Source organism: Salvelinus fontinalis, chromosome 4 (genome assembly GCF_029448725.1).
Source record: "Salvelinus fontinalis isolate EN_2023a chromosome 4, ASM2944872v1, whole genome shotgun sequence".
Taxonomy (NCBI): domain Eukaryota; kingdom Metazoa; phylum Chordata; class Actinopteri; order Salmoniformes; family Salmonidae; genus Salvelinus; species Salvelinus fontinalis.
In genome coordinates this window covers 26,992,353-27,019,830 of record NC_074668.1, presented here as the reverse complement: position 1 = coordinate 27,019,830, position 27,478 = coordinate 26,992,353, and the positions used below count along the sequence as shown (strand labels likewise).

Here is a 27,478-nt window from a genome sequence, read left to right as displayed (position 1 = left end):
GGCTAATTTTACAAGATTAAGGGTGGGATACAGCCAGTTGAATAAGACCTTAAATGTGATAGGAAAGTATCTAACAGGAAAGTGTGATTATTGCCAGGAAACAGAAACCGTGGAGCATGTGTGGGCAGTATCAGGGGGGAAGAGAGAGGTTGAGATCTAGTATGAGAGAGAAGGGATACAGGAAATTAGTATAAAGGGTATATTGAGTAGAACGTCATTAGATATAGTCTTAAATATTGTATATGTTTTATTAAGAGCAACGGGCTGACAGGTAGGATTTAGTTTCTCCCTGTCGCTGGCCCACACTCCATGACAGTAGGTGGCGGTAATGCACCATAACGTTGGATGCCAACCGCCGATAAACCACACTGAAGAAAAATAAGAAAAAGGCTGTTTTTGTTTCCAGTGAGCTGCTGCGAAAATGGCGGTGTCTCGTCGCTCATCGCAGCAACAACAGCAGGGTAACCTGCAATCTCCGCCACGAAACAGTTCACTTTCTGTAAGTCCTCCGGACTCTCTGCCAATTGATCTTGTGGCAGCGACGTCAGTGCCCCCGGATGGTGAGCGTGGATGCAGTGCAGGCATGGAGAATCCTCCGGGCTCTCCGGATCTTCCAGCCCCGGCCCTCAGCACTGGGAGCAGCACAAGCCCGACCACAACAACCTCCGGCGGGGAGAGTAGTAGTGTCTCGAGCCCCGGTTCAGGAGGCACGAGCCCCGGCGACGGCAGTAGCGGGGTCGGGGGAGCTTTCAGGGATCTATTTGAGGCCTGTCGGAATGGAGATGTATCCCGTGTGAAGAGACTTGTAGACTCGGTGAATGTGAATGCGAAGGACATGGCCGGGCGAAAATCTACCCCTCTGCATTTCGCTGCAGGTTAGCTAAGCGTTAGCAAGCTTTGTTTTTGTTGTCAGCGCGAGCTGGATCGTTGACGTGTTTTCACACATCGCCTTGCTTGTGCGTGCTAAAAGATCACAATCTGTAGTTGTCACGACGGGAATGGCTCTCTAGTTATTAGTTAACAATACATGTTCATATTTTTATTCTCTAACGTTAACTATCTGGCTAGTTTGCCAAGACCAAGGCCCATCGAAAATGGCTAGCAAACTATAACGCTAAAAACAGTTTGGCACACCTACCGATGGGGACAGAAGGCCTCAAATCTAACTCATCCCTCGTAGCTGCTAACTACTTTCTAAGTGTAAACAAAAATTTACAGATGTGTTGTTTCATGGGTGTTAATACATTTAATAATTGGCGACCCCCAGTGTTTTAACTTGTTTTGTTCATACCCAGTACTAACACACCCCTGTTCAGCAACGCAATGGTTGGTTACCAGCTGATTTATGGAATCCGGACTGTTAGTGCAGGTCTTGGACAAAATTGTGCACACCCCGTTTTGACATTCTAGAGGAGCTGCAAAAAAAGTAGTTTAGGTTGTTGATATTGTGTTCTGTATTTTTGTTAGTTTTCTTTTGTAGAAGCGACATTACTTTACCATTTAGGGCCAAACCTCTTAACCGCTAGGCTACCTGCCATCTTATACATTGTGCCTTCCTGTATTGTACTTATGCTAAAATGTTTATTCTATTCTACTGGCCCATTTACTTTATGTTGGTATTCTTATCTTTATGTCTTATGGTTGTTGTAATGTCGAAGGAACCTGCAAGTAAGCACTTAGTTGGACGTGTATACCACGTGTCTCCTTTACATACACCTAATGAAACTTAACTTGTATGCACTGACCAGGTTTTGTCTGTTGCCATGTCAGGTTTTGGACGAAAGGATGTGGTTGAGCACCTTTTACAGACTGGAGCTAATGTGCATGCTAGAGATGACGGTGGTCTCATTCCCCTTCACAACGCCTGCTCCTTTGGCCATGCCGAGGTGGTCAGTCTCCTGCTGTGCCAAGGTGCAGACCCCAATGCACGGGACAACTGGAACTACACACCTCTGCACGAGGCAGCCATCAAAGGCAAGATTGATGTGTGCATCGGTAAGGATGGATTACTATGATGATGGTCTGTTTTGTTTTTGATTATAATGAGGGTGACATGCACATCCTAAACTTGAGAATACCTGTGCTGGGCAAATTTTTTTTTTTTACCGTGACAATTGAATGAGAGGTCCACACAATATTGCTGCGCCCAGTGCTTTATTCCTGCACCCAAATATACTATTTTGTTTCTTTCAACACTTAACTTTTCCAAAATTAACAAGGTTTATGTTGACTATATTGAACAATTTAAGTAATCTACAAGGGTGCTTAGGTGCATGACTATAGTTAAATTAAAGTACTCTAAACTCAAAGGTATAAGACTATAATTGAATTAAAATATTGAAACTGTTTTCTGTCTCCTTCACAAAGTGCTCCTCCAGCATGGCGCCGATCCCAACATCCGTAATACGGACGGCAAGTCTGCCCTGGATCTGGCAGACCCCTCTGCCAAGGCTGTGCTTACTGGTGAGTTTCATACAACTATCCCCTTTCAGTCAGTTATCTCCCCCATAATGTTGGGTATGTTCCAGGTTGTCTTTCTGTTTTAACTTGACTGCAACTTTAACGACCTGGACTGTAACCTTTTATGTGAATCATGGCTTGTCTTGACTTTGTGCTGTTCTAACCTGGTATTTTGTATTCAGGTGAGTACAAGAAGGATGAACTCCTGGAAGCAGCAAGGTCAGTGCTATTTTTTTGTTACCTATCATATCTCTACACATTTTATAATGCAACATATGTAATGTCTCTCCTCTGTTATCTGTGTGCTACAGGAGTGGCAACGAGGAGAAACTGATGGCACTACTGACCCCGTTAAATGTCAACTGCCATGCCAGTGATGGCCGCAAGGTAAAATATCACCATCGCAACCTTCCATACCCACACATTCTGTTAAAGGGATACTTGGGATTTTGGCAAGGAAGCCATTTGTCTACTTCTCCAGAGTCAAATGCACTAATGGATACCATTTTTATGTCTCTGCATCCAGTATGAAGGAAGTTAGATGTAGTTTTGTGAGCAAATGCTAACTAGCGTTAGCGCTATGTCGAAGTCAGTGGGAAAGATTTTTAAAACCAAACCAAGATAGACCACAGCCTGTCGTTTCCAATAGGACCAAATGAGTCATAGTGGGCAGAACAAGCAAGGAGGTGGGCAGAGCCAAGCAAGAGCTAGCGAGATCCTACTGGCCCGTTCTAGCAAGCGTCTGCATATTTCCTTTAGGTAACGCCTACTCAGTGAAGTGCACGTATGCAATAACTCAATTCACCTTTGCATTCCTTCGAAACAATGCAATTTTTTATAACTTTGGCAAAGGGTAAAGTCTACAAAACTTAGTCCACTCTGTTCATAACAGATTGTAGTTTTGGCAACAGAAAACCGTATTGAGATCAAATGTTTCATCGATGAGACAATTTGCTAAATGTTGGCCAAACCATCTCTATTCATCTTCTGCCGGCCACTGGGCTTCCTCTCACTGCTATATTTTGTAGTAAGTGGAAACATCAAGCGGGTGCTTCATATTTATACATCTGGAGAAATATCTGTCTCATTGTTCTATCTGTGTCTATGGTATCTATTAGCATGCTAGCAATTACCAGAGACTTCCAGTCATTGAGCTAAAACCAGTTACCAATTGCACTAACGCTAGTTAGCAACTTTCACACTGCACACAGAGACATAAAAATGATAATGGTATCCACGTGTTCATCTGACTCTGGGGGAGAAGAGAAATAGCCAAAATCCTTCAGTATCCCTTTAACGGTTATCTATCAACATGGATTTCTCTGATATTTGACCTAAAAGATGCCCATCTGTCTAAATATTTTTAGCTCCTGTGAGCAGAGTCGAAATGTCATCCGTTTGTTTCATTGTATATAAACATATCTCACCCTGTTCAACCATCCCTGTGTGTAGAAGTTAAGTAAAAAATGTTTTGCTGTGGTTAAGACGAAGGCTTTTATCTTATTTTCTACTCCTTCTGTGGTTAGGTATTGCTCCAAATATTTTTGGCGGGTGGGTTTGGTAGGAAATATTTCCACTTGTATTTTGGTCCCTCAGTTACCCCTAACCCTAGAAACACTGATCCTCTGTCTTCTGCACACCCAATGTTTTCTATAACCAAGTTGTCCCTATATCCATCAAATTTTTCTAATTCCTTAGAAAACTGTTATCTTGAGCGCTAATTGAATATAATAGCTCTAAGCTTTCGGCTCTTTTTTTATTTTTATGTAGGCCTAAAAATCTGTTTAATATTAGGTCATGGTTAACCACGTCCATTCATATTCTATCATATAGGGTATATGTTATGGGAACTTCATTTTAAATCATTGCATTCTGCCTCCTTTAGCACACTGTGTCATTGACTTGTTGTCGTGACTCATGCTGGGCTTTGTCGACATACTGTAGATAGAGTGCCTGTTTAGGATTATAGAAATCTTTGCGTTGTTGTTTTTATCTGTTGATGCGTGAGTGTTTAGATCAAAGAGCATTGTGCTTCACCAGAGCCTTCCTTTCTCTACTCAGTGCATCATGACTAGACAATTAACTTCAGTCTGAGGAAAGTGTGTACTTGAAAAGTCAGAAGGCTCTACTTTGCGTTGGTAATTGTGGCGTAGGACTGGGTTGTTTTTGATTTTTACATTTTTGTTTACCCCTTTTCCTGTTTGGCACCAGTTTTTAAATATTCAGTTTTTCACCCCCAGTGCATTCTCATAAATAGGGAAGTCCTCGTCAAAAATTTCCTAGTTGGCAAGAAACCACATCTTGGTCTCCTTTTCGTAATTATGAGTAATGTGTACTCTTGAGGCTATTGACTAGGATGAGCATTATTTTTCTGCCATTGAAATTCACTCTGGCTAACCAGGTCCCTAAAGTGGATAAATTAAAATCCTAATCAATATTCTTTTGATATATGTTTTCCAAGCACATTACCTTGTTCTCAACTGACATTTAGGAAATCCTCCTTTTTTTCTAATCATAGCAGCTTTTCCTCCTCCATCTCTGATTTGTTGGCGGAACATATTTGGGTTTATGACTGGGGCATTTGTCCTTAGGGGATAACCAGGGAGCCTGGCTGCCTTACTAAGAATACCTCGGAGTGACATTTCCCTTAAGCTGTGTACTCATTGTACCTGGTGTCTCTTTGAATTTATATAAAGTGATAATTCTGGTGTGTCTCTCAATTACTTTAAAAGGGTGATAGGCTAGAAGTATCCTCTCTTGCTGTGAAAGAAAAATGCTACAATTTTGTAATTTTTTGTTTTGTTTTGTTTTTTGTGTGAATCTGGCAACATTGTCGATCAGTCAACATCCCAAAAAATGCTGGTAAGTTTATCTCGATGACAGCCACCTGATTGTTGCACTTTTGTGATGTACATTTTTTCTTTAATCAGTGTTGTATTTGACCAATACGCTGGCTCTCACTCATAATTGCACATCATGGACCTGGGTCTACTGGTCACTTTCATATTCCCCACCCTAATGCTCCTGTGTGTGTGTGTGTGTGTGTGTTTATGTGCCAGACCTGGGTTGAAATATGATTTGTTGTCTTTCAAATACGTTAGCTGTGCGTGATTGAGCTTGTCTGGTGCAATAGTAATGATGTAGTAGGACTAGTCCCCAAAGTGTAAACTACACCCATGTGACACTTCAGGCAATCTCAATCAAATTCTGAAAGTATTTGAAAGAAATCCGACGTGCCTACTATATTTGAACCCACGTGTGGTGTGTGTGTGTGTGTGTGTGTGTGTGTGTGTGTGTTAGTGCGTGTGGTGGAGGTTGGAAGGTGGTTCTAAGGCCACGGCCGCTCTGCTTGTTGGATTTGGAAAGGAGCTCAAATTCCACATTGCCTGCTTTTCCAGAGTGCTCCCTCCTTTCTGCACCCCTCTATCTAACTGCTTTACACCCTTTCACCTCTGCCAAGTTTCAATCACTTCTTGCTCTTCAATCATTCTATTTATTGTAGGCCTGGGACTTTTTTCTTTTTTGATAATCATATGCGCATGTCTGGAAGCATCCACCTGCATTTTGTCAATCAGTTCTTGTACTGTTTGTGATTTGGTCACTGTCCACTTCTCACTTCTAGTCTTGACTAGGTCATATTCCTTGGTTAAAAACTAAACAAATCACTTCCTCATCTTTAAGTGCTGTGCCGTCGTCGCTGCTCATGCTTTTTGTATTAATGCATTTCTTTCCTTGTGATTGCCTTCATCAAACACTGAATGATCCTATTATTAGTCAGGGCCCGGTTTCTAAAAAGAACCGAAGACCTGTCATTGCCTTAAAATGCTTTTGGGAAACCGGGCCCTGATTTGATTTGGTTAATCTGTTGTGTTCTGGTGATTCAATGATCATCTTCACTATGAGTTGTGCAGTGGTCTTATTGTAATACCAGTGCATGAATGCTACTGTTTCTTCCTCTCTGTCTGCGAGGTCAACTGTTGGTAGACTCATGGGTGGATAACCGTTATCTATGACACAGCTTTGCATACACTAACGTTGTAATGCTTGGTTCACATAGGCATCATGTGATTTGGAATGGGCATACACAAACACATTTTTATGAATACACAGTAGATTCAAGCCTTCCTTAGCCAGCCTTTTAGCAACCGTTATGTTTTGTAAGGGGTGTAGTTGAGGGACAAACTCCGTTTTGACTAGCTCAATGTTTACATTTCACATTAATTTGATGCATGTTGGAAGTCAGATTTCCCTTTTCTCCTTTAGTTTCAGAGGTAAGCTCGCATCAGTGTGTGACCTAAGAAGTATATTTTTAAGATGCATGATCTGAGACTTGCTGTCAAACTTGCATAGATAGGGCAGTTGTTAGTGCTAAGCGATTAACCACTTTTTTTGGGGGGGGGGGGGGGGGGGGCTATTAAACAACTATTTGACCAACGTCTGTTAAACTCCTTGAATTCCATTTAGTTTAGTTTTTTTGTGAGACGAACGTGCCGTTTCTCTAGAGAGAAATTAAATGATTCACGAGAGAAGTCAAGAACTGTGGGAAGCTGGGCTGAAGGGAGTTGTAGTTTTCATTAAGCAAATATTCAATCTAATTCTGCTCAGGAATGTGGTAATTACCAAAATCAATTTTATTTATATAGCCCTTTTTACATCAGCTGACATCTCAAAGTGCTCTACAGAAACCCAGCCTAAAACCCCAAACAGCAAGCAATGCCGGTGTAGAAGCATGGTGGCTAGGAAAAACTCCCTAGAAAGGCCCAAACTAGGAAGAAACCTAGAGAGGAACCAGGCTATGAGCGGTGGCCAGTCCTCTTCTGGCTGTGCCTGGTGGAGATTATAACAGAACATGGCCAAGATGTTCAAATGTTCTTAAATGACCAGCATGGTCAAATAATAATAATTACAGTAGTTGTCGAGGGTGCAACAAGTCAGCACCTCAGGAGTAAATGTCAGTTGGCTTTTCATAGCCGATCATTAAGGGTATCTCTACCGCTCCTGCTGTCTCTAGAGTTGAAAACAGCAGGTCTGGGACAGGTAGCACGTCCGGTGAACAGGTCAGGGTTCCATAGCCGCAGGCAGAACAGTTGAAACTGGAGCAGCAGCACGGACAGGTGGACTGGGGACAGCAAGGAGTCATCATGCCAGGTAGTCCTGAGGCATGGTCCTAGGGCTCAGGTCCTCCGAGAGCGAGAATTAGAGAGAGCATACTTAAATTCACACAGGACACCGGATAAGACAGGAGAAGTACTCAGATATAACAGACTGGCCCTAGCCCCTGACACAAACTACTGCAGCATAAATACTGGAGGCTGAGACAGGAGGGGTCAGGACACACTGTGGACCCATCCGATGATACCCCCGGACAGGGCCAAACAGGCAGGATATATCCCCACCCACTTTGCCAAAGCACAGCCCCCACACCACTAGAGGGATATCTTCAACCACCAACTTACCATCCTGAGACAAGGCCGAGTATAGCCCACAAAGATCTCCGCCACGGCACAACCCAAGGGGGGGCGCCAACCCAGACAGGAAGACCACGTCAGCAACTCAACCATAATGACCATACTCCATTGCGCCTGTTCTTTCCATCTTGGACAGAGATGGATACACGTATGCCTGCTACGTCAGGTTAGATACACACAGACCGCATGAGGGAGGAATGTACACAACACCACGAGAGAGGGATATAGACAGTTTGTGAAAGTATGCCTTATCTACTTTCAAGAACTAATAAAACATTTAAAAATGTCAGACTGCTCTGCAGCATACTTAAGCAGGCTAACCTAGCTAAATAGGATGACTAATGACAGTACGGTATGGAGAACACAGAAATAATATTGTCTGGCTGCTACTGCCTGAGCAGAGATAATGACTTTAAGGAATTAAAAAATCAAGTAATCAAATAACTAAGTAACATACACAACTGATATTTTAATATTTCATAGTAATTTCCTTGATGTCTACTCATAGTGAACCTGGCAATTGAATGTTCACTTTTTGGCTTGGGAATTTCCTTTTAAAAGCTCTAAAATCATTTTAATGTTATTATTTCTTAATGCATTTAATGTATAAATATATATATATTTTAATAATCAACCCGAACCGACTTCAAAAAGCACTAGTTGTTGTTTTAGGGTGGACTACAACCTTTCTGAGCTTGCATCCTTCCACCATTTACCTTGACTGCAATGAAAACACACAGACCACCTAGTGTATACAGTTTGCTTCCAAGTATAATCAGCCATTCACTCACTCTGGCTCCCTAAAGGCAGTGTGTTCTGAGGTGCATTGACTCTGGGCTCTGTGTGTCTAATAACATGTCCTCTTTTCCAGTCCACCCCACTGCACCTGGCGGCTGGTTACAACCGCGTACGCATCGTCCAGCTACTGCTGCAGCACGGGGCAGACGTCCATGCCAAGGACAAAGGGTAAGACAATTCTGAAATAGACTGCATCGCAAAAACATCATTTAGGCCCTGGTTAAAATGAGTGAATTATATTAGGAGCCATTACCCTGTTTCCTCATCTAAGCACCATTCTCAGACATTTTCACAGCTGAGAAAGTCAACCATATTGTCAAAGTGATAGAATATGTTAATTTGTAGAACTTGAAATGAATGATGATCATTCAATTAAAAGGCTGTATATTTGTCATACAGTGGCCTGGTCCCTCTTCACAACGCCTGCTCCTATGGACACTTTGAGGTCACAGAGCTTCTTCTCAAGGTAAGGGTTTTATAGACCTGTCATTGAAACCCCGCTTTAATTTGACTTTTAGAATGTCGAATGCTTTTATTGATGGAGAATGATGGATTAAATCGTCTATGTGTTTACAGCATGGAGCGTGTGTGAATGCCATGGACCTGTGGCAGTTCACCCCTCTCCACGAGGCTGCATCTAAGAACCGTGTGGAGGTGTGTTCTCTGCTGCTGAGCCACGGGGCTGACCCCAACCTGCTCAACTGCCACAGCAAGAGTGCCGTGGACTTGGCCCCCACCCCCGAACTCAAAGAGCGGCTCACCTGTGAGTTCTGCTGGGAGACATGCATACACACACCCCTTATACATGTTAACAAAGAAGAAAAACATACTTATATACACACACACACACATCACTCCCTATTCACAAAGACTATAGACAGCACACAACACACTCTCACACGCCTTCTAAACTGAAGATAAGGCCTGCCTGAGCACTCAGATCTTCTCACATTAATGTCAATATCCTCTTTCTACCATCCAGATGAGTTTAAAGGTCATTCGCTGCTCCAGGCAGCTCGGGAGGCAGACATGGCCAAAGTGAAGAAGACTCTGGCTCTGGAGATCATTAGCTTCAAACACCCACAGACCAACGAGACAGCCCTGGTGAGATCCATTCTTCTTCTGGCTAATGCTCGATGTCACAGTGCTGACACCTAACATTATCTCATAATATACAGCTATGGATGTGTCACAAATGGCAAACTATTCCCTTAAGTGCACTACTTTTGAAAAGTGGTCTGCGGTCAAAAGTTGAGCACTATATAGGGGACAGGGCTGCCATAATATTATGTCTCTATCAGAATGCGTTTGTGTGACATGCATAACCTAGGATGACCACTAAAACGAGTACAAAACCTGAGGGGTTTTGCATAAACCATGCGATGGACAGTGATTCATGGAAGGTGTTGTCCCTCTGTTTCAGCACTGTGCTGTTGCTTCCCCTCACCCCAAACGGAAGCAGGTGACCGAGCTGCTACTGCGTAAAGGTGCCAACGTCAACGAGAAGAACAAAGAGTAAGACACCATTAAAACTCAGAGACCATGTATCAGTGTTTCTCCTACCACTGTATAAGATGCCCCCCCCCCCCCCCAACAAAAATAGTTTAGTACCTATTGTTTTCAATTGAGAATGTTGGAGTTTTTGCGACCTTTGCACGACGCCTGGAAACACTGCCATATGCATTCAAATAGCCCCATAGTGAGGTACGAATGGTTGTCTGTCTCTCTCGTCCTGTCTGTAGCTTCATGACGACTCTGCATGTAGCGGCTGAGAGAGCACACAACGACATCCTGGAGGTGCTGCAGAAACATGGAGCCAAGGTGAACACTGCAGGGTCTCTCTATTACCATATCATTTAATGTACCTTTTCATCTAGCTCTTTTCTCTCCTTTCGCTCTCACTTGCCTCTATCTGATAACGTGACAAAAAAAAAATCGTGAAATAAATGTATCATATTTAGCTGTGAGTATGTTGCTGTTTGAGTGACTGACTCTTCCCTCTGTCCGTCTCTCTCCCTCCCTCCAGGTAAATGCGGTGGACACCCTAGGGCAGACAGCCCTCCACAGGGCAGCCCTGGCGGGCCACATCCAGACGTGCAGGCTACTGCTGAGCTACGGGGCCGACCCGGCCATCGTCTCCCTGCAGGGCTTCACTGCCTCACAGATGGGTAACGAGGCCGTGCAGCAGATCCTCAATGGTACAGCAGTAGAGCGTCTTGGTTAAATACAAAGATTACCTTTCATATTCTTCTATGTGATTGACAATGTTGTTTGTGTGGATGTAAGATGCATGGCCTTAAATTCTAGGCTATGCTAATCAATGTTGGAAAGTTAGCAAGTTGTATAACAGAGAAACTATTGATTTATGTTGCCCAATCATTTTTTTTTTTAATCTCTCGTTTTTTAATCATTTTTTTTAAAATCTCGGTATGTGTTATTTAACAATGTTGGTCTCTTCCCTACAGAAAATATTCCAACTCGTAACTCTGATGTCGACTACCGGTTTCTGGAAGCCGCCAAGGCTGGAGATTTGGACACTGTGCAGGTAAGCTGATCAGCTACATCGTCTCAGGTTCGTGAGTTCAATCCCGTTACATGCATCAACGATGCTTTACATACTACCACGAATCCAAGATGTCTCCCTTAATCCTCTCTCACACTTGATCTTCTGTCTGTGTCTTGTAGCAACTCTGCACTCCTCAGAACGTGAACTGTCGGGACCTGGAGGGTCGTCACTCTACCCCTCTGCACTTTGCTGCAGGCTACAACCGTGTGGCCGTGGTGGAGTACCTGCTACATCATGGCGCTGACGTACATGCTAAAGACAAAGGGTACGTGTCGTCCTCCTAGTCCACCCTAGGCGGACAATGTAGCCTAGCGGTTAAAGCGTTGGGCGAGTAACTGAAAGGTTGCTGGTTCGAAACCCTGAGCCGGACAGATTTATTAAAAAAAATAAAAAATATATATAAAAAATCTGTATCTATATATAATCTCTCTGGCTGGCTGTCCTTGAGCAAGGCATTTAACCCTAAGTGCTCCTGTAAGTCACTCTGGATAAGAGCGTCTTCTAAATGATTAAAATGTTAATGTATTACCTCGGTCTGTCTGTTTTTACAAGACTGCTGCTTTTGCTTTTACCTCAGATAGTCAATAAAAAGGCTTTCATTCTGTTTTGAATAAGTCTTTATCATTGGATTTTATTTAGCATTAAATACACGCGGTACTTGAAACTTTCAATGCTTGAAATACATCATTTATAGGATCTCTGTTCCTTCAGTGGTGTAACTAGTCAGCCTCTCTGTCCTGCAGTGGTCTGGTGCCCCTCCACAACGCCTGCTCCTACGGTCACTACGAGGTGGCTGAGCTGCTGGTGAGACACGGGGCATCGGTGAACGTAGCTGACCTCTGGAAGTTCACCCCTCTCCACGAGGCTGCCGCCAAGGGCAAATACGAGATCTGCAAACTGCTGCTCAAGGTTAGTCTTCCTGTGCCTCTTCTGAAATGATCAGGACCAAATGGCCTGAGGCTATAAGGAGGCATTTATATAGTCAAAACAGGGAAGTATCTATAGCTATAAGAGATTTTCTACGACAGAACAAACTGTTAAACTATGAGTTTTTTGTATGTATACTGAACAATATGTTAAGTGTTGGTCCCATGTGTCATGAGCTGAAATAAAAGATCCTAGAAATGTTCCATGCGTACAGAAAAACATATTTCGTTAAAAATGTTGGTACAAATTTGTTTGCATCCCTGTTAGAGCATTTCTCCTTTTCCAAGACAATCCATCCACCAGACATGTGGCATATCAAGAAGGTGATTAAATAGCATGATCATTACACAGGTGTACCTTGTGCTGGGGACAATCAAAGGCCACTCTAAAATGTGCAGTTTTCACACAACACAATGTCACAGGTGTCAATTTGTTTTTGACTGCAGTTGGGCATCGTAACCAACTTCAGTGGTCAAATGCTCACCTTCGATGGCCACTGGCATGCTGGAGAATTGTGCTCTTGACAAATGAATCCCAGTTTCAACTATACTTGGCAGATGATAGATGTGGTATCGTGTAGGTGACTGGTTTGCTGATTTCATTGTTGTGAGTAGAGTGCCCAATGGTGGTGGTCGGGTTATGGTATGGCATACTCTACGGACAACGAACACAATTGATTTTATCGATGGCAATTTGAATGCACAGACATACCGTGACAAGGTCCTGAGGCCCATTGCTGTGCCATTCATCCGCCACCATCACGTCATGATTCAGCATGACAATACACCATGTTGCAAGAATCTGTGCACAATTCCTGAATGCTGAAAATGTCCCAATTCTTCCATGGCCTGCATACTCACTAGACATGTCACCCATTGAGCATGTTTGAGATGCTCTGGATCAATGTGTACAATGGCGTGTTCCAGTTCCCAACCACTTCACACAATCATTGAAGAGGAGTGGGCCAATATTCCACAGGCCACAATCAAATGGTGGTCAAACCAGAGACTGACTGGTTTTCTGATCCACACCCCTACCTTTTTTAAGGTATCTCTTACCAACCGATGCATATCTGTATTCCCAGTCATGTGAAAACCATAGGTTAGGGCCTAATGAATTTATTTCAGTTGACTGATTTCCTTATGAACTGTAACTCAATGGAATTTTTATTGTTGCTTGTTGCGTTTTATATTTTTGTTCAGTGTATATTTATGTTTCTCCAGCATGGAGCGGACCCCACCAAGAAGAACCGTGACGGCAACACTCCTCTGGACATGGTGAAGGATGGCGACACGGACATCCAGGACCTGCTGAGAGGAGACGCTGCACTGCTGGACGCTGCTAAGAAGGGCTGTCTGGCCCGCGTCCAGAAACTCTGCAGCCCAGAGAACATCAACTGTAGAGACACACAGGGACGTAACTCCACCCCCCTGCACCTCGCAGGTACTGGATGTACCAGCGCTCAGAATCTATTCATGGGATCAAATACGTTTTCTACATTTATAAAGCACTCTTTACATTAGCAATTGTCAGTGCTTTAGTTACCCAGCCTAAACCCATAATAGCAAGCAAAGCAGTGGAATCAATTCATTTAATAGCAAATGTGGAACCCATACACAGACGTTTATCTCCTTACATACAATTATGACAGGCAGATCATCAAACCCTGGGAATTTCTATAATTTGGAGCTATATTATTACTTAGACACATTACAGAAATATCTTTCATGTTGTCATGTTTCTCCCCTCCTGTAGCTGGCTACAACAACCTGGAGGTTGCGGAGTATCTCCTGGAGCACGGGGCTGACGTCAATGCACAGGACAAAGGAGGCCTCATCCCCCTGCACAACGCTGCCTCCTATGGGGTGAGTCTGCACCAAGTCTACATCAGGCCTTGGAACCCATTGTACATGCTGTACGGTTCGACATAAGTTTTTTTTTTTTTGCATAGACAATGCATACAAAAAACCTACCCTGTGACCTTCTTGCCTAAAATATGTAACAGCTTGGAGGATATCTTAGAAGGTATTGTATGCATTGTTTAGGTTACAAAACCTTATAGAAAACCATACAGGACAGGACAAAACACCCACACTGAAAGTGACCTTGTGGAAAGCTTAGATATGTAACAGCTTGGATGTCATGTCAGTTTTTGGGCATGTCATGATTAAATCATGTTGCTGGTCTCTCGTGTCTCCTCATCTGCTACTTCTATCTTCTCTGCTCCTCTCCACTGTCTCTCATCTACTCCTCTCCTGTCTCTCCTCTTTCTCTCCTCTTCTCTCTTACAGCACGTGGACATTGCTGCACTTCTGATAAAGTTCAACACATGTGTGAACGCTACAGATAAGTGGGCCTTCACCCCGCTCCACGAAGCAGCTCAGAAGGGCCGTACCCAGCTGTGTGCTCTGCTGCTGGCCCACGGCGCAGACCCCACCATGAAGAACCAGGAGGGACAGACCGCGCTGGACCTGGCTACGGTAAAACGTCTTGCTCTCCTACTGTTAGAGCAGTTAGCTTTGCCACAAAATCAAGTGTTTTTTTTGCTGTAAATGGCAGGCATTTGCTTGAATTATGATATGCCTACCATTTGTCCCCATCTACAGTGCATTCTGGAAGTATTTAAACCCCTTGACTTTTTCCACATTTTGTTCGGTTACAGCCTTATTTTAAAATTGATTTAAATTGTTTTTTTTTCTCATCAATCTACACACATTACCCCATAATGACAAAGCAAAAATTGTTTTTTAGAAAGACCCTTTACTCAGTACTTTGTTGAAGCACCTTTGGCAGCGATTACAGCCTCGTCTTCTTGGGTATGATGCTACAAGCTTGGTACACCTGTATTTGGGGAGTTTCTACCATTCTCCTCTGCAGATCCTCTCAAGGTCAGGTTGGATGGGGGGTGTTGCTGCACAGCTATTTTCTGGTCTCTCCATAGATGTTTGATCAGGTTTAAGTCCAGGCTCTGGCTGGGCCACTCAAGGACATTGAGACTTGTCCCAAAGCCATTCCTGCATTGTCTTGCATGTGTACTTAGGGTCATTGTCCTGTTGGAATGTGAACCTTCGCACAGGTCTGAGAACCTGCTCCAGAGCACTCAGGACTTCATCAAGGATCTCTCTGTACTTTGCTCCGTTCATCTTTGCCTCGATCCTGACTAATCTCCTAGTCCCTGCTGCTGAAAAACATCCCCACAGCATGATGCTGCCATCACCATGCTTCGCCGTAGGGATGGTGCCAGGTTTCCTCCAGCCGTGACGCTTGGCATTCAGACCAAAGCGTTCAATCCTGGTTTCATCAGACTAGAGAATCTTGTTTCTCATGGTCTGAGAGTCTTTCGGTGTCTTTTGGCAAACTCCAAGCGGGCTGTCATGTGCCTTTTACTGAGGAGTGGCTTCCGTCTGGCCACTCTACCATAAAGGCCTGATTGGTGGAGTGCTGCAGAGATGGTTGTCCTTCTGGAACGTTCTCCCATCTCCACAGAGGAGCTCTCAGTGACCATTGGGTTCTTGGTCACCTCCCTGACCAAGTCCCTTCTCCCCCGATTGCTCAGTTTGGCCGGATGGCCAGCTCTAGGAAGAGTCTTGGTGGTTCCAAACTTCTTCCATTTAAGAATTATGGAGGCCACTGTGTTCTTGGGGACCTTCAATGCTGCGGAAATGTTTTTGTACTCTTCCCCAGATCTGTGACTCGACACAATCCTGTCTCGGAGCTCTACGGACAATTCCTTCGACCTCATGGCTTGGTTTTTGCTCTGACATGCAATTTCAACTGTGGGACCTTATATAGACAGGTGTGCCTTTCCACATAATGTCCAATCAATTGAATTTATCACAGGTGGAATCATCAAGTTGTAGAAACATCTCAAGGATGATCAATGGAAACAGGATGCACCTAAGCTCAATTTCGAGTCTCATAGCAAAGGGTATGAATACTTATGTAAATAAGTTATTTCTGTTTTATATTTATAATAAATTAGCAAACATTTCTAAACCTGTTTTTGGTTTGTCATTATGGGGTATTGTGTGATAAAAAAATACAAAATATTTTTTAATCCATTTTATAATAAGGCTGTAACGTAACAAGATGTGGAAAAAGTCGAGTGGTCTGAATACTTTCCGAAGGCGTTATATCTATCCTATATTAGGGATTAGGCCAACAATTTGAGCCCCTTCTCACCCATGACTTCTCTCTCTAAATATGTCTTCCTCTTTCAGGCTGATGACATCCGTGCCCTGCTGATGGATGCCATGCCCCCAGATGCCCTGCCCAGCTGCTTCAAGCCCCAGGCCACGGTGGTCAGTGCAGGCTCGGTCATCTCCCCAGCCTCCACGCCCTCTTGCCTGTCTGCAGCCAGCAGCATCGACAACCTGGCTGGGCCCCTCAACGAGCTCGGGGCCACAGGGACCTCCGGAGTGGCCGACGGGGCCGCGGGCTCTGACAGGAAGGAGGGGGAATGTGAGTATAGATGAAGAGCCTTGATCAAGACTGAGCTGGGTTTTAGCAAGCAGCTGATATTCTACTAGTTTTGGTAGAATATGGTTGAAATCTTAGTCAGTACAGATGAATCAATCATTTTACTCACATGCTGAATTTGCTCTTGTGGTGTTTGTATTCCAGTGGCGATGTTGGATATGAACATTGGTCAGTTCCTGAAGAGCTTGGGTCTGGAACATATAAGGGAAATCTTTGAGAGAGAACAGGTGAGTGTTCATTGATTTGGGTTTCATGTTATAATTTTTAATTTAATAGGGCTTCTAATTAGTCTGATATTTTATCTGTCTTTGCCCCGCTTGGAGTAGCTGTTGTCATGTCACAGTTCAGGATCCGTGCTCTGTACGAAATGTCCTGTTCTTTCCCAGATCTCTCTGGATGTGCTGGCTGACATGGGTCACGAGGAACTGAAGGAGATTGGGATCAACGCTTACGGCCACCGACACAAACTCATCAAGGGAGTGGAGAGGCTACTGGGGGGACAACAAGGTCAGGACATTCCCAGAGATATCTCTGAGGCGCTGATGTGATTCCCATTTATTGTTGCATCAAATACTTCCCAGACTTTTCTTCCTATTCCTGGAATGGAGATTCTCTATTGAAAGTTATTTGTAGTTCAGGATTAGGCCTAATATGTCTCTGGTATACTTGCCCTTAAAGTATAGGTGGAAAACCACCCCAATATATAACCAAGTATGAGTGCGTAACAGGTGCTTTGTTTGTTCTCCAGGTGCCAACCCGTACCTGACATTCCACTGTGCCAACCAGGGCACGGTCCTCATCGACCTAGCCCCTGACGACAAAGAGGGCCAATCAGTGGAGGAGGAGGTGGGTACAGACAGATGCGTGTGTGTGTCAAATGAAATGTTATTTGTCACGTGCCGAAAACAACAGGTGTAGACCTTACTGTGAAATGCTTACTTATAAGCCCTTAACAAACAATGCAGTTCAAGAAATAGTTACGTTTATTTAGTAAATATTTTCTTAAGTAAAAAATGTAATTACTTAACATAAACAAGGGGTATCGATACCGAGTCAATTTGTGGGGGTACAGGTTAATCGAGGTAATATGTGCATGTAGGTAGGGGTAAAGTGACTATGCATAGATAATACACAGCGAGTAGCAGCAGTGTAAAAACAAATGGGGGGGTCAATGTAAATAGTCCGGGTGGCCATTTGATTAATTGTTCAGCAGTCTTATAGCTTGTGGATAGAAGCTGTTAAGGAGCCTTTTGCACCTAGACTTGGCGCTCCAGTACCACTTGCCTTTTGGTAGCAGAGAGAACAGTCTATGACTTGGGTGCTGGAGATTGACAATTTTTAGGGCCTTCCTCTGAAACCGCCTAGTATGTAGGTCCTGGATGGCAGGAAGCTTGGCCCCAGTGAAGAATTGGGCTGTACGCGCTACCCTCTGTAGTGGCTTGCGGTCATGCCGAGCAGTTGCCATACCAGCCGGTGATGCAACCGGTCAGGATGTTCTCGATGGTGCAGCTGACGAACCTTTTGAGAATCTGGGGACCCATGCCAAATCTTTTCGGTCTCCTGAGGGGGAAAAGGTGGCGTTGTGCCCTCTTCAAGACTGTCTTGGTGTGTTTGGGACCACGTGGTAGTTTGTTGGTGAAGGAACTTGAAACTCTCCACTACAGCTCCTTTGATGTTAATCAGCCCTCCTTTTCCTGTTGTCCACAAGCATCTCCTTTGTCTTGCTCACATTGAGGGAGAGGTTGTTGCCTTGGCACCACACTGCCAGGTCTCTGACCTCCTCACCGTTGTCGGTGATCAGGCCTACCACTGTTGTGTCATCAACAAACTTAATGATGGTGTTGGAGTCGTGCTTGGCCATGCAGTCGTGGGTGAACAGGGAGTACAGGAGGGGAATAAGCACTCACCCCTGAGTGGCCCCAGTGTTGAGGATCAGCCTGGCAGGTGTGGGGTTGCCTACCCTTGGGGGGCAACCCATCAGAGTCAAGGATCCAGTTGCAAAGGGAGGTGTTTAGTCCCAGAGTCCTTAGCTTAGTGATGAGCTTTGAGGGCACTATGGTGTTGAATGCTGAGCTGTAGTCAAAGAACAGCATTCTCACAGTGGTGTTCTTTTTGTCCAGTTGGGAAAGGGCAGTGTGGAATGCGATTGACCAAAATTATGTGGACACCTGCTCGTTGAACATCTCATTCCAAAATCCTGGGCATTAATATGGAGTTTACCCCCCGTTGCTGCTATAACAGCCTCCACTCTTCTGGGAAGGCTTTCCACTAGAACATTGCTGCAGGTACTTGCTTCCATTCAGCCACAAGAGCATTAGTGAAGTTGGATACTGATGTTGGGCGATTAGGCCTGGCTCGCAATCGGTGTTCCAATTAATCTCAAAGGTGTTCGATGGGGTTGAGGTCAGGGCTCGGTGCAGGACAGTCAAGTTCTTCCACACTGATTGACAAACCATTTCTGTATGGACCTTGCTTTATGTACGGGGCATTATCATGCTGAAACAGGAAAGGGCCTTCCCCAAACCGTTGCCACAAAGCTGGAAGCACAGAATCGTCTAGAATGTCATTGTATGCTGTAGCATCTAGATTTCCCTTCACTGGAACTAAGGGGCCTAGCCCGAACCATGAAAAACAGCCCTAGACCTTTTTTCCTCCGCCACCAAACTTTACAGTTTGGCACTATGCATTGTGGCAGGTAGCCTTCTTTCTCCTGGCATCTGTCAAACCCAGATTTGTTCGTCGGACAGTCGGATGTGAAGCGTGATTCATCACTCCAGAGAATGTGTTTCCACTGCTCCAGAGTCCAATGGCGGTGAGCTTTACACCACTCTAGCCGACGCTTGGCATTGCGCATGGAAACCCATTTCATGAAGCTCCCGACAAACAGTTATTGTGCTGACGTTGCATTCAGAGGCCGTTTGAAACTGAGTTTCAGATTATTGATGTTTTTTTACACTCTACGGGCTTCAGCAATCGGCGGTCCCATTCTGTGAGCTTGTGTGGCCTACCACTTTTGCTCCTAGATGTTTCCACTTCACAATAAAATAACTTACCGGGGCAGTTCTAGGAGTGCAGGAATTTGACTTTCTGACTAGTTGGTAAGGTGGCATCCTATGACGGTGCCACGTTGAAAGTCACTGAGCTCTTCCGTAAGGCCATTCTTCTGCCAATGTTTGTCTATGGAGATTTCATTGCTGTGTGCTCGATTTCATACACCTGTCAGCTACGGGTGCGGCTGAAATAGCTGAATTCACTAATTCAAAGGGGTGTCCAAATAGGTGCGTGTGTGTTCTAGAAAATATTAAAAATAAAGAAAAGAAACTCTGGAATGAGTAGGTGTGTTCTAACTTTTGACTGTGTGTTATTTAACACGCACAGTACCAGTCAAAAGTTTGGACACCTACTCATTCCAGGGTTTTTTTCTTTATTTTTATTTTGTAGAATAATAATGAAGACATCAAAACTATGAAATAACACACATGGAATCATGTAGTAACTAAAAAGTGTTAAACCAATCAAAATATATTTTATAGTTGGGATTCTTCAAAGTAACAGCTCTTTGCCTTTGACAGCTTTGCATTCTCTCAACCAGCTTCACGTGAATTGCCTTTCCAACAGTCTTGAAGGGGTTCCCACATATGCTGAGCACTTGTTGGCTACTTCACTCTGCGGACCAATTTATACCAAACCATCTGAATTGGGTTGAGATCGGGTGATTGTGGAGGCCAGGTCATCTGATGCAGCACTCATCACTCTCCTTCTTGGTCAAATAGACCGTACACAGCCTGGAGGTGTGCTGGGTATTTCTGCTGTTGAAAAACAAATGATAGTCCCACTAAGCGCAAACCAGATGGGATGGTGTATTGCTGCAGAATGCTGTGGTAGACATGCTGGTTAAGTGTGCCTTGAATTCTAAATAAATCACTGACGGTGTCACCAGCAAAGCACCATCACACCACCTCCTCCATGCTTCACGGTGGGAACCACATATGAGGAGATCATCCATTCACCTACTCTGCGTCTCAAAAAAACATGGCGGTTGGAACCGAAAATCTCAAATTTGAACAGTTGATGTTGAGATGTGTCTGTTACTTGAACTCTGAAGCATTTTTATGGGCTGCAATTTGGTAACCCTAAAGAACTTGTCCTCTACAGCAGAGGTGACTCTGGGTCTTTCTTTCCTGTGGCTGTCCTCATGAGAGCCAGTTTCATCATAGCGCTTGAAGGTTTTTGCACATGAAGAAACTTTCAAAGTTCTTGACATTTTCCACATTGACTGACCTTCATGTCTTAAAGTAATGATGGACTGTCATTTCTCTTTGCTTATTTGAGCTGTTTTTGCCATAATATGGACTTGGTCTTTTACCGGGGCGGCAGCGTAGCCTAGTGGTTAGAGCGTTGGACTAGTAACCGGAAGGTTGCAAGTTCAAATCCCCGAACTGACAAGGTACAAATCTGTCGTTCTGCCCCTGAACAGGCAGTTAACCCACTGTTCCTAGGCCGTCATTGAAAATAAGAATTTGTTCTTAACTGACTTGCCTAGTTAAATAAAGGTAAAAAAAAAAAAATAAATAAATAAATAGGGCTATCTTCTGTATACCCCCCCACCTTGTCATAACACAACCGATTGTCTCAAATGCATTAAGAAGGCAAGAAATTCCACAAATTAATTTTTAACAAGGCACACCTGTTAAGTGAAATGCATTCCCGGTGACTACCTCATGAAGTTCGTTGAGAGAATGCCAAGTGTGCAAAGCTGTCATCAAGGCAAAGGGTGGGTACTTTGAAGTACCTCAATTAGAAAATATATTTAGATTTTTTTATAACACTTTTTGGGGGGAGGGATTCCATATGTGTTATTTCATAGTTTTGATGTTTTCACTATGATTCTACAATATAGAAAATTGTAAAAATAAATTACAACCCTGGAATGATTAGGTGTCCTAACTTGTGACTGGTACTGTCAGAGTATTAATGTTTAATATGTGTAGCCTAGAAAATAGCCTAATTCATTATTTTTTTTTAAAGCATCTAATCAACAATGGCATTATTTCGTTCCAACTATTTTCTTCTTTTTTTTTCAACTACAACCAGTTTGGCCCCGAAACATTTACAAGGTCATATTGACAATTTTATAAAATGTTTTATTTATTTTACAATTTCATGCTGAAACCCTCATATTTAACAACAATGGTATCCATTAAGTTGACTGTTTTAAATTTAGGATGTTTTACGGCTTTGTCATTCAGTTTTTCCTTTATTTAAATAAAATTTGTATACATGTTAAACAGGGGGCCAGAGATAAGACGCCTCTTATCTGAAGTACCCGGGAACGCCACTAGATGTCGCCTGAAAGAAATGATATTCCTTGATGGTTACCAAAATTCTAATAGTTTCTGATCATATACCCTCCCTTTGCAACCCTACTCAAGGGTGAAAGAGTGCCATGTTTGGAGAAATCTAATGAAATCCTGCATTTTTTATGATTTTAACTTTCTTTTTTCTTCTCTCTGCTCAAGATGCAAAGTAGCATCAGAGAACACAGGGATGGAGGGAACGCAGGAGGGGTGTTCAGCAGATACAACATCATCAAGGTCAGCTTTACATTCAATTACAGTACAACACACTCTACTATCTACATTTGCTCATATGATGGAGCTCTTTGAGATAGAAATACACACATCTTTACTTTGGTACTACCCTTGATCACAGTTAATGGTTGGTAAGAATCCACTATGGTTTCAGGAGCTCGGGTAGCGTTAACAAGCCCATCTTCTGAAATGGAAGGAATATTAGAAGTCCTCAGTATTGCTTCTCTAGTTGATTCCTGTCTGTGTGTCCATGCAGATCCAGAAGGTGGTCAACAAGAAGCTGCGGGAGCGATACACACACCGCCAGAAGGAGATCTCGGACGAGAACCACAACCACCACAATGAGCGCATGCTCTTCCATGGTAACAAGACATATTCCATATTATAACCTGTTTTGTTTTTTACCACGCTTTTTGTTATTTCTGAATGGCAATAATGTCTTACCTGATCATCCCTGTATAAATGTTAACCCTGTATCATTTATTTCTTGTTTTTAGCGATTCAATTTCAATCGTATTTGACATTGTTCTTGTTTCATGTTTTTTGGTTCTCCAGGTTCTCCGTTCATAAATGCCATCATCCACAAAGGCTTTGACGAGCGGCATGCGTACATCGGAGGAATGTTTGGAGCAGGGATCTACTTTGCTGAGAACTCCTCTAAGAGTAACCAGTATGTTTATGGCATCGGGGGCGGCACCGGATGCCCCACTCACAAAGACCGCTCCTGTTACCTGTGCCACAGGTGAGACATGATCTATAGATAGAACACATTTAGGTGCATTTAAGGCTTTACTACTCTAACTCATGAAGGAGAGCACTTGATGACTCGATAGCATTCTATACCACTGTTGCCAAACTAGTTCCCTTCGATCAATTAATCAATCAATTCCGGCCTTCATCAGAGCTTTGATAATTGTGAAACATCATTAGTGAAACATAATTTGACACCTCTTCTCCCTGTTCTTTGTGACCTCCAGGCAGATGTTATTCTGCCGTGTAACCCTGGGGAAGTCCTTCCTCCAGTTCAGTGCCATGAAGATGGCCCACGCACCCCCTGGACATCACTCTGTGATTGGCCGGCCCAGCGTCAACGGCCTGGCCTACGCAGAGTATGTAATCTACAGAGGAGAGCAGGTGAGACCTCAACTCCTTTCAATACAACTTGAATTATACCCAAAGGCAATTCCAGACATTATGGACACAGATTAAGCCTGGACCTGGACTAAAAAGCATCCATAATGGAAAATAATTTGTACTCATTACACTGAACAAAAATATAAAAGCAACATGTAAAGTGTTGGTCCCATGTTTCATGAGCTGAAATAAAATGTCCCTGAAATTTTCCTAAAGCACCAAAAGGTATTTCGCAAATTTTGGGGACATTTGTTTACATCCCTGTTAGTGAGCGTTTCTCCTTTGCCAAGATATCCATCCACTTCACAGGTGTGGCATATCAAGAAGCTGATTAAACGGCATGATCATTACACAGGTGCACCTTTTGTTGGGGATAATAGGCCACTCTACAATGTGCAGTTTTGTCACACAGCAGAATGCCACAGATGTCTAAAGATTTGAGGGAGCGTGCAATTGGCATGCTTAATGCAGGAATGTCCACCAGAGCTGTTGCCAAAAAAATTGTATGTTCATTTCTCTAAAACAAATTTGGAGGCGGCTTACGGTAAAGAATTTGGCAGTACGTCTAACCAGCCTCAAAACCGCAGACCACATGTGAACACGCCAGCCCAGGACCTCCACATCTGGCTTCTTCACCTGTGGGATTGTCTGAGACCAGCCACCCGGACAGCTGAAGAAACTGGGTTTGTGCAACTGAAGAATTTTTGGTCAAACTGTCTCGGGAAGCTCATCTGCGTGTGCGTCGTCCTCACCAGGGTCTTGATCTGACTGCAGTTCGGTGTTGTAACCTACTTCGGTGGGCAAATGCTCACCTTTTGATGGCCACAGGCACCCTGGAGAAGTGTGCTCTTCACGGATTAATCCTGGTTTCAACTGTACCGGGCAGTTGCAAATAGCTTGTATGCCATTCTGTGGGCTAGTGGTTTGCTGATGTCAATGTTGTGAACAGAGTGCCCCATGGTGGTTATGGTATGTCAAGGCATAAGCTACAGACAACGAACACAATTGCATTTTATTGATGGCAATTTGAATGCATCGTGACGAGATCCTGAGGCCCATTGTCGTGCCATTCATCTGCCGTCATCACCTCAGGTTTCTGCATGATAATACACGGCCCCATGTCGCATGGATCTGTACACAATTCCTGGGAGCTGAAAATGTCCCACTTCTTCCATGGCCTGCATATTCACCAGACATGTCACCCAATGAGCATGTTTCGGATGCTCTTGATCGACGTGTACGACTGTATGTAAGACAACATGTTCCCGCCAATTTCCAGCAACTTCACACAGCCATTGAAGAGTGGGACAACATTCCACAGGCCACAATCAACAGCCTGATCAACTCTATGTGAAGGAGATTTTGCACTGCATGGGGGAAATGGTGGTCACGCCAGATACTGACTGGTTTTCTGATCCACTTCCTTACTACTATATTTTTGAAGGCATCTGTGACCAACAGGCAGGCATATCTATATTCCCCAGTCATGTAAGATCCATAGATTAGGGCCAAATTCATTTATTTCAATTTACTGAATTCTTTATATGAACTGTAACTCAGTAAAATCTGTGAAATTGTTGCATTTAATATTTTAGGTCAGTGTATTTGCTCTCCTCATTGACTTCTGTCCCATGTGTGTTTGCAGGCCTACCCAGAGTATCTTATCACCTATCAGATCCTTAAGCCGGAGAGCACAGCCACGTCTGCTGCAGGAGCGGAGCAGAAGTCTTAGTCCTGCACCACCAGACCAATCTCACACAGTTACTGAACACAGTCCTCCTGACCCACAACACACAAGACTGAAGCTTTTTAGTGTTTTGTCTCTGTGCTTTTTTGTTTTATTGTAATGTCTAAACTTTTTTTTTTTTTTTTTTTTCACAGCCTGAGTTCCAGTTCAATTCTTCTTGTCCAGTAGAGTTAACAGTAGACTGCTCAGATGACATATGAAGTATACTGTAGTATATTATCTCCTGCTTGTGGTGATAGTTTTTCGGTTTCCTTTGCATTGGCTGCATGCATAGAGAGACGCATGTATGGCCCAATAACGTGTGTGTGTTCCCCACTAGCTACCCCTGGAGAGGGTTGTAGAGATTCACCCTCTCGTCTGCCCTACAGTGTCAGAATATTAACAATTAGCTACCATTCTCACCTTCTCATGCCTTGTGACTTGTAGAATTACTTCTCTTCAACCCTGTTGTTTTCAACCAGAGTATGTAACACCTGTAATACTGGCCTGCCCCAGCCATCCTTGCATACATACATGCATGCATACATACTATACATGACCAAAAGTATGTGGACACCTGCTCGTCGAACATCTCATTCCAAAATTATGGGCATTAATATGGAGTTGGTCCCCACCTTTGCTGCTTTAACAGCCTCCACTCCTCTGGGAAGGCTTTCCACTAGATGTTGGAACATTGCTGCAGGGACTTGCTTCTATGCAGCATCAAAAACATTAGTGAGGTTGGGCAATTAGGCCTGGTTCGCAGTCGGTGTTCCAATTCATCCCAAAGGTGTTTGATGGGGTTGAGGTCAGTGCTCTGTGCAGGCTAGTCGAGTTCTTCCACAGCAATCTCCACAAACCATTTCTGTATTGACCTTGCTTTGTGGATGGGGGCATTGTCATGCTGAAACAAGAAAGGGCCTTCCCCAAACTGTTGCCACAAAGCTAAAAGCACAGAATCATCTAGAATGTCATTGTATGCTGTAGCATTAAGATTTCGCTTCACTGGAACCAATGGACCTAGCCCGAACCATGAAAAACAGCCCCAGACCATTATTCCCCCTCCACCAAACTTTACAGTTGGCACTATGCATTCGGGCAGGTAGCGTTCTCCTGGCATCTGCCGAACCCAGATTCGTCCGTTGGACTGACAAATGGTGAAGCCTGATTCATCAATCCAGAGAACTCATTTCTACTGCTCCAGAGTCCAATGGTGGCGAGCTTTACACCACTCCAGCCGACGCTTGGCAATGCGCATGGTAATTTTAGGCTTGTGCGGCTGCTCGGCCATGGAAATCCATTTCATGAAGCTCCCGATGGAACAGTTCTTGTGCTGGCTGATGTTTCTTCCAGAGGCTTTTTGGAACTCTGTAGTGAGTGTTGCAACCGAGGACAAGTGATTTTTACGGGCTTCAGCACTCGGCAGTCCTGTTCTGTGATCTCGTGTGGCCTACCACTTTGCGGCTGAGCCGTTGTTGTTCCTAGACGTTTCCGCTTTTCAATAACAGTACTTACAGTTGACCGGGGCAGCTATAGCAGGGCAGAAATTTGATGAACTGACTTGTTGGAAATGTGGCTTCCTTATGACTGTGCCATTTTGAAAGTCATTGAGTTCTTCAGTAAGGCCATTCTACTGCCAATGTTTGTCTATAGAGATTGCATGGCTGTGTGCTCGATTGTATACACCTGTCAGCAACGGGAATGGCTGAAATAGCCAAATCCACTAATTTGAAGGGGTATCCACATACTTTTGTGTATATATATATATTGTACATACTGTACAGCCATAGAATGGCTTATGAAATGTGTGAACCACCCAGTTTATAATGATACAGATGACACTAGTACCACGTGAATTACTCAACGTTATTAATAGGATTGCTTTTCATGGACTCGTCTTGAAAACCTTACTATTTGCCTGAGGCATATTCCAGATAGAGCAGGACATCAGGAGAACCATAGAACTAGAATGAGGAATTCTAATTCTACCAGAACACACGTTTAATGGGAAGAGAACAATTATCTACTCACACGCTATTATTATTATTATTGTTCGTTGCACAAGAAAAGATGTGAACTCCACATCCCGGATTGCCATGGTCTTATTCAAATCCATGTGTAAGGATTTGCACTTTTAAATAGAAAACTATTTAAGTTATTTGAAATTAATTGCAAATGTTATGGGAGGGGGGAAATGTATGTACAGGTTGTGTAAATGGATGTGTATAACTTGATGTTTTAACTATGTAATTTGAGTTTTATTGTAAATGTCTAAATTTCGTTCTGGTCTTGATTCTCTCTACCTTTTGAATAAACATTGTCCACGTAA

General features: G+C 43.6%; 1 protein-coding gene across 2 annotated transcripts; it reads left to right on the top strand.

Annotated features, from left to right (window-relative positions):
• The first annotated feature begins 366 nt into the window (after positions 1-366).
• Positions 367-27,478, top strand: LOC129853450 (poly [ADP-ribose] polymerase tankyrase-1-like). Of its 2 annotated transcripts, none has more exons than XM_055919500.1 (28): positions 367-875; positions 1,771-1,995; positions 2,368-2,463; positions 2,643-2,679; positions 2,772-2,847; positions 5,302-5,322; positions 8,800-8,894; positions 9,126-9,192; positions 9,303-9,489; positions 9,709-9,830; positions 10,150-10,241; positions 10,469-10,547; positions 10,753-10,924; positions 11,192-11,271; positions 11,412-11,557; positions 12,036-12,201; positions 13,443-13,662; positions 13,975-14,084; positions 14,511-14,699; positions 16,440-16,680; positions 16,843-16,925; positions 17,085-17,205; positions 17,447-17,544; positions 22,218-22,292; positions 22,546-22,651; positions 22,845-23,031; positions 23,267-23,423; positions 25,069-27,478. In XM_055919500.1, the coding sequence occupies exons 1-28, from the start codon at positions 422-424 to the stop codon at positions 25,153-25,155; spliced, it is 3,789 nt and encodes a 1,262-aa protein (XP_055775475.1). In that variant the 5' UTR covers positions 367-421; the 3' UTR covers positions 25,156-27,478. The 2 variants fall into 2 exon arrangements, with proteins under 2 accessions (XP_055775475.1, XP_055775474.1); XM_055919499.1 differs by having other exon boundaries at positions 22,546-22,653; positions 22,838-23,031.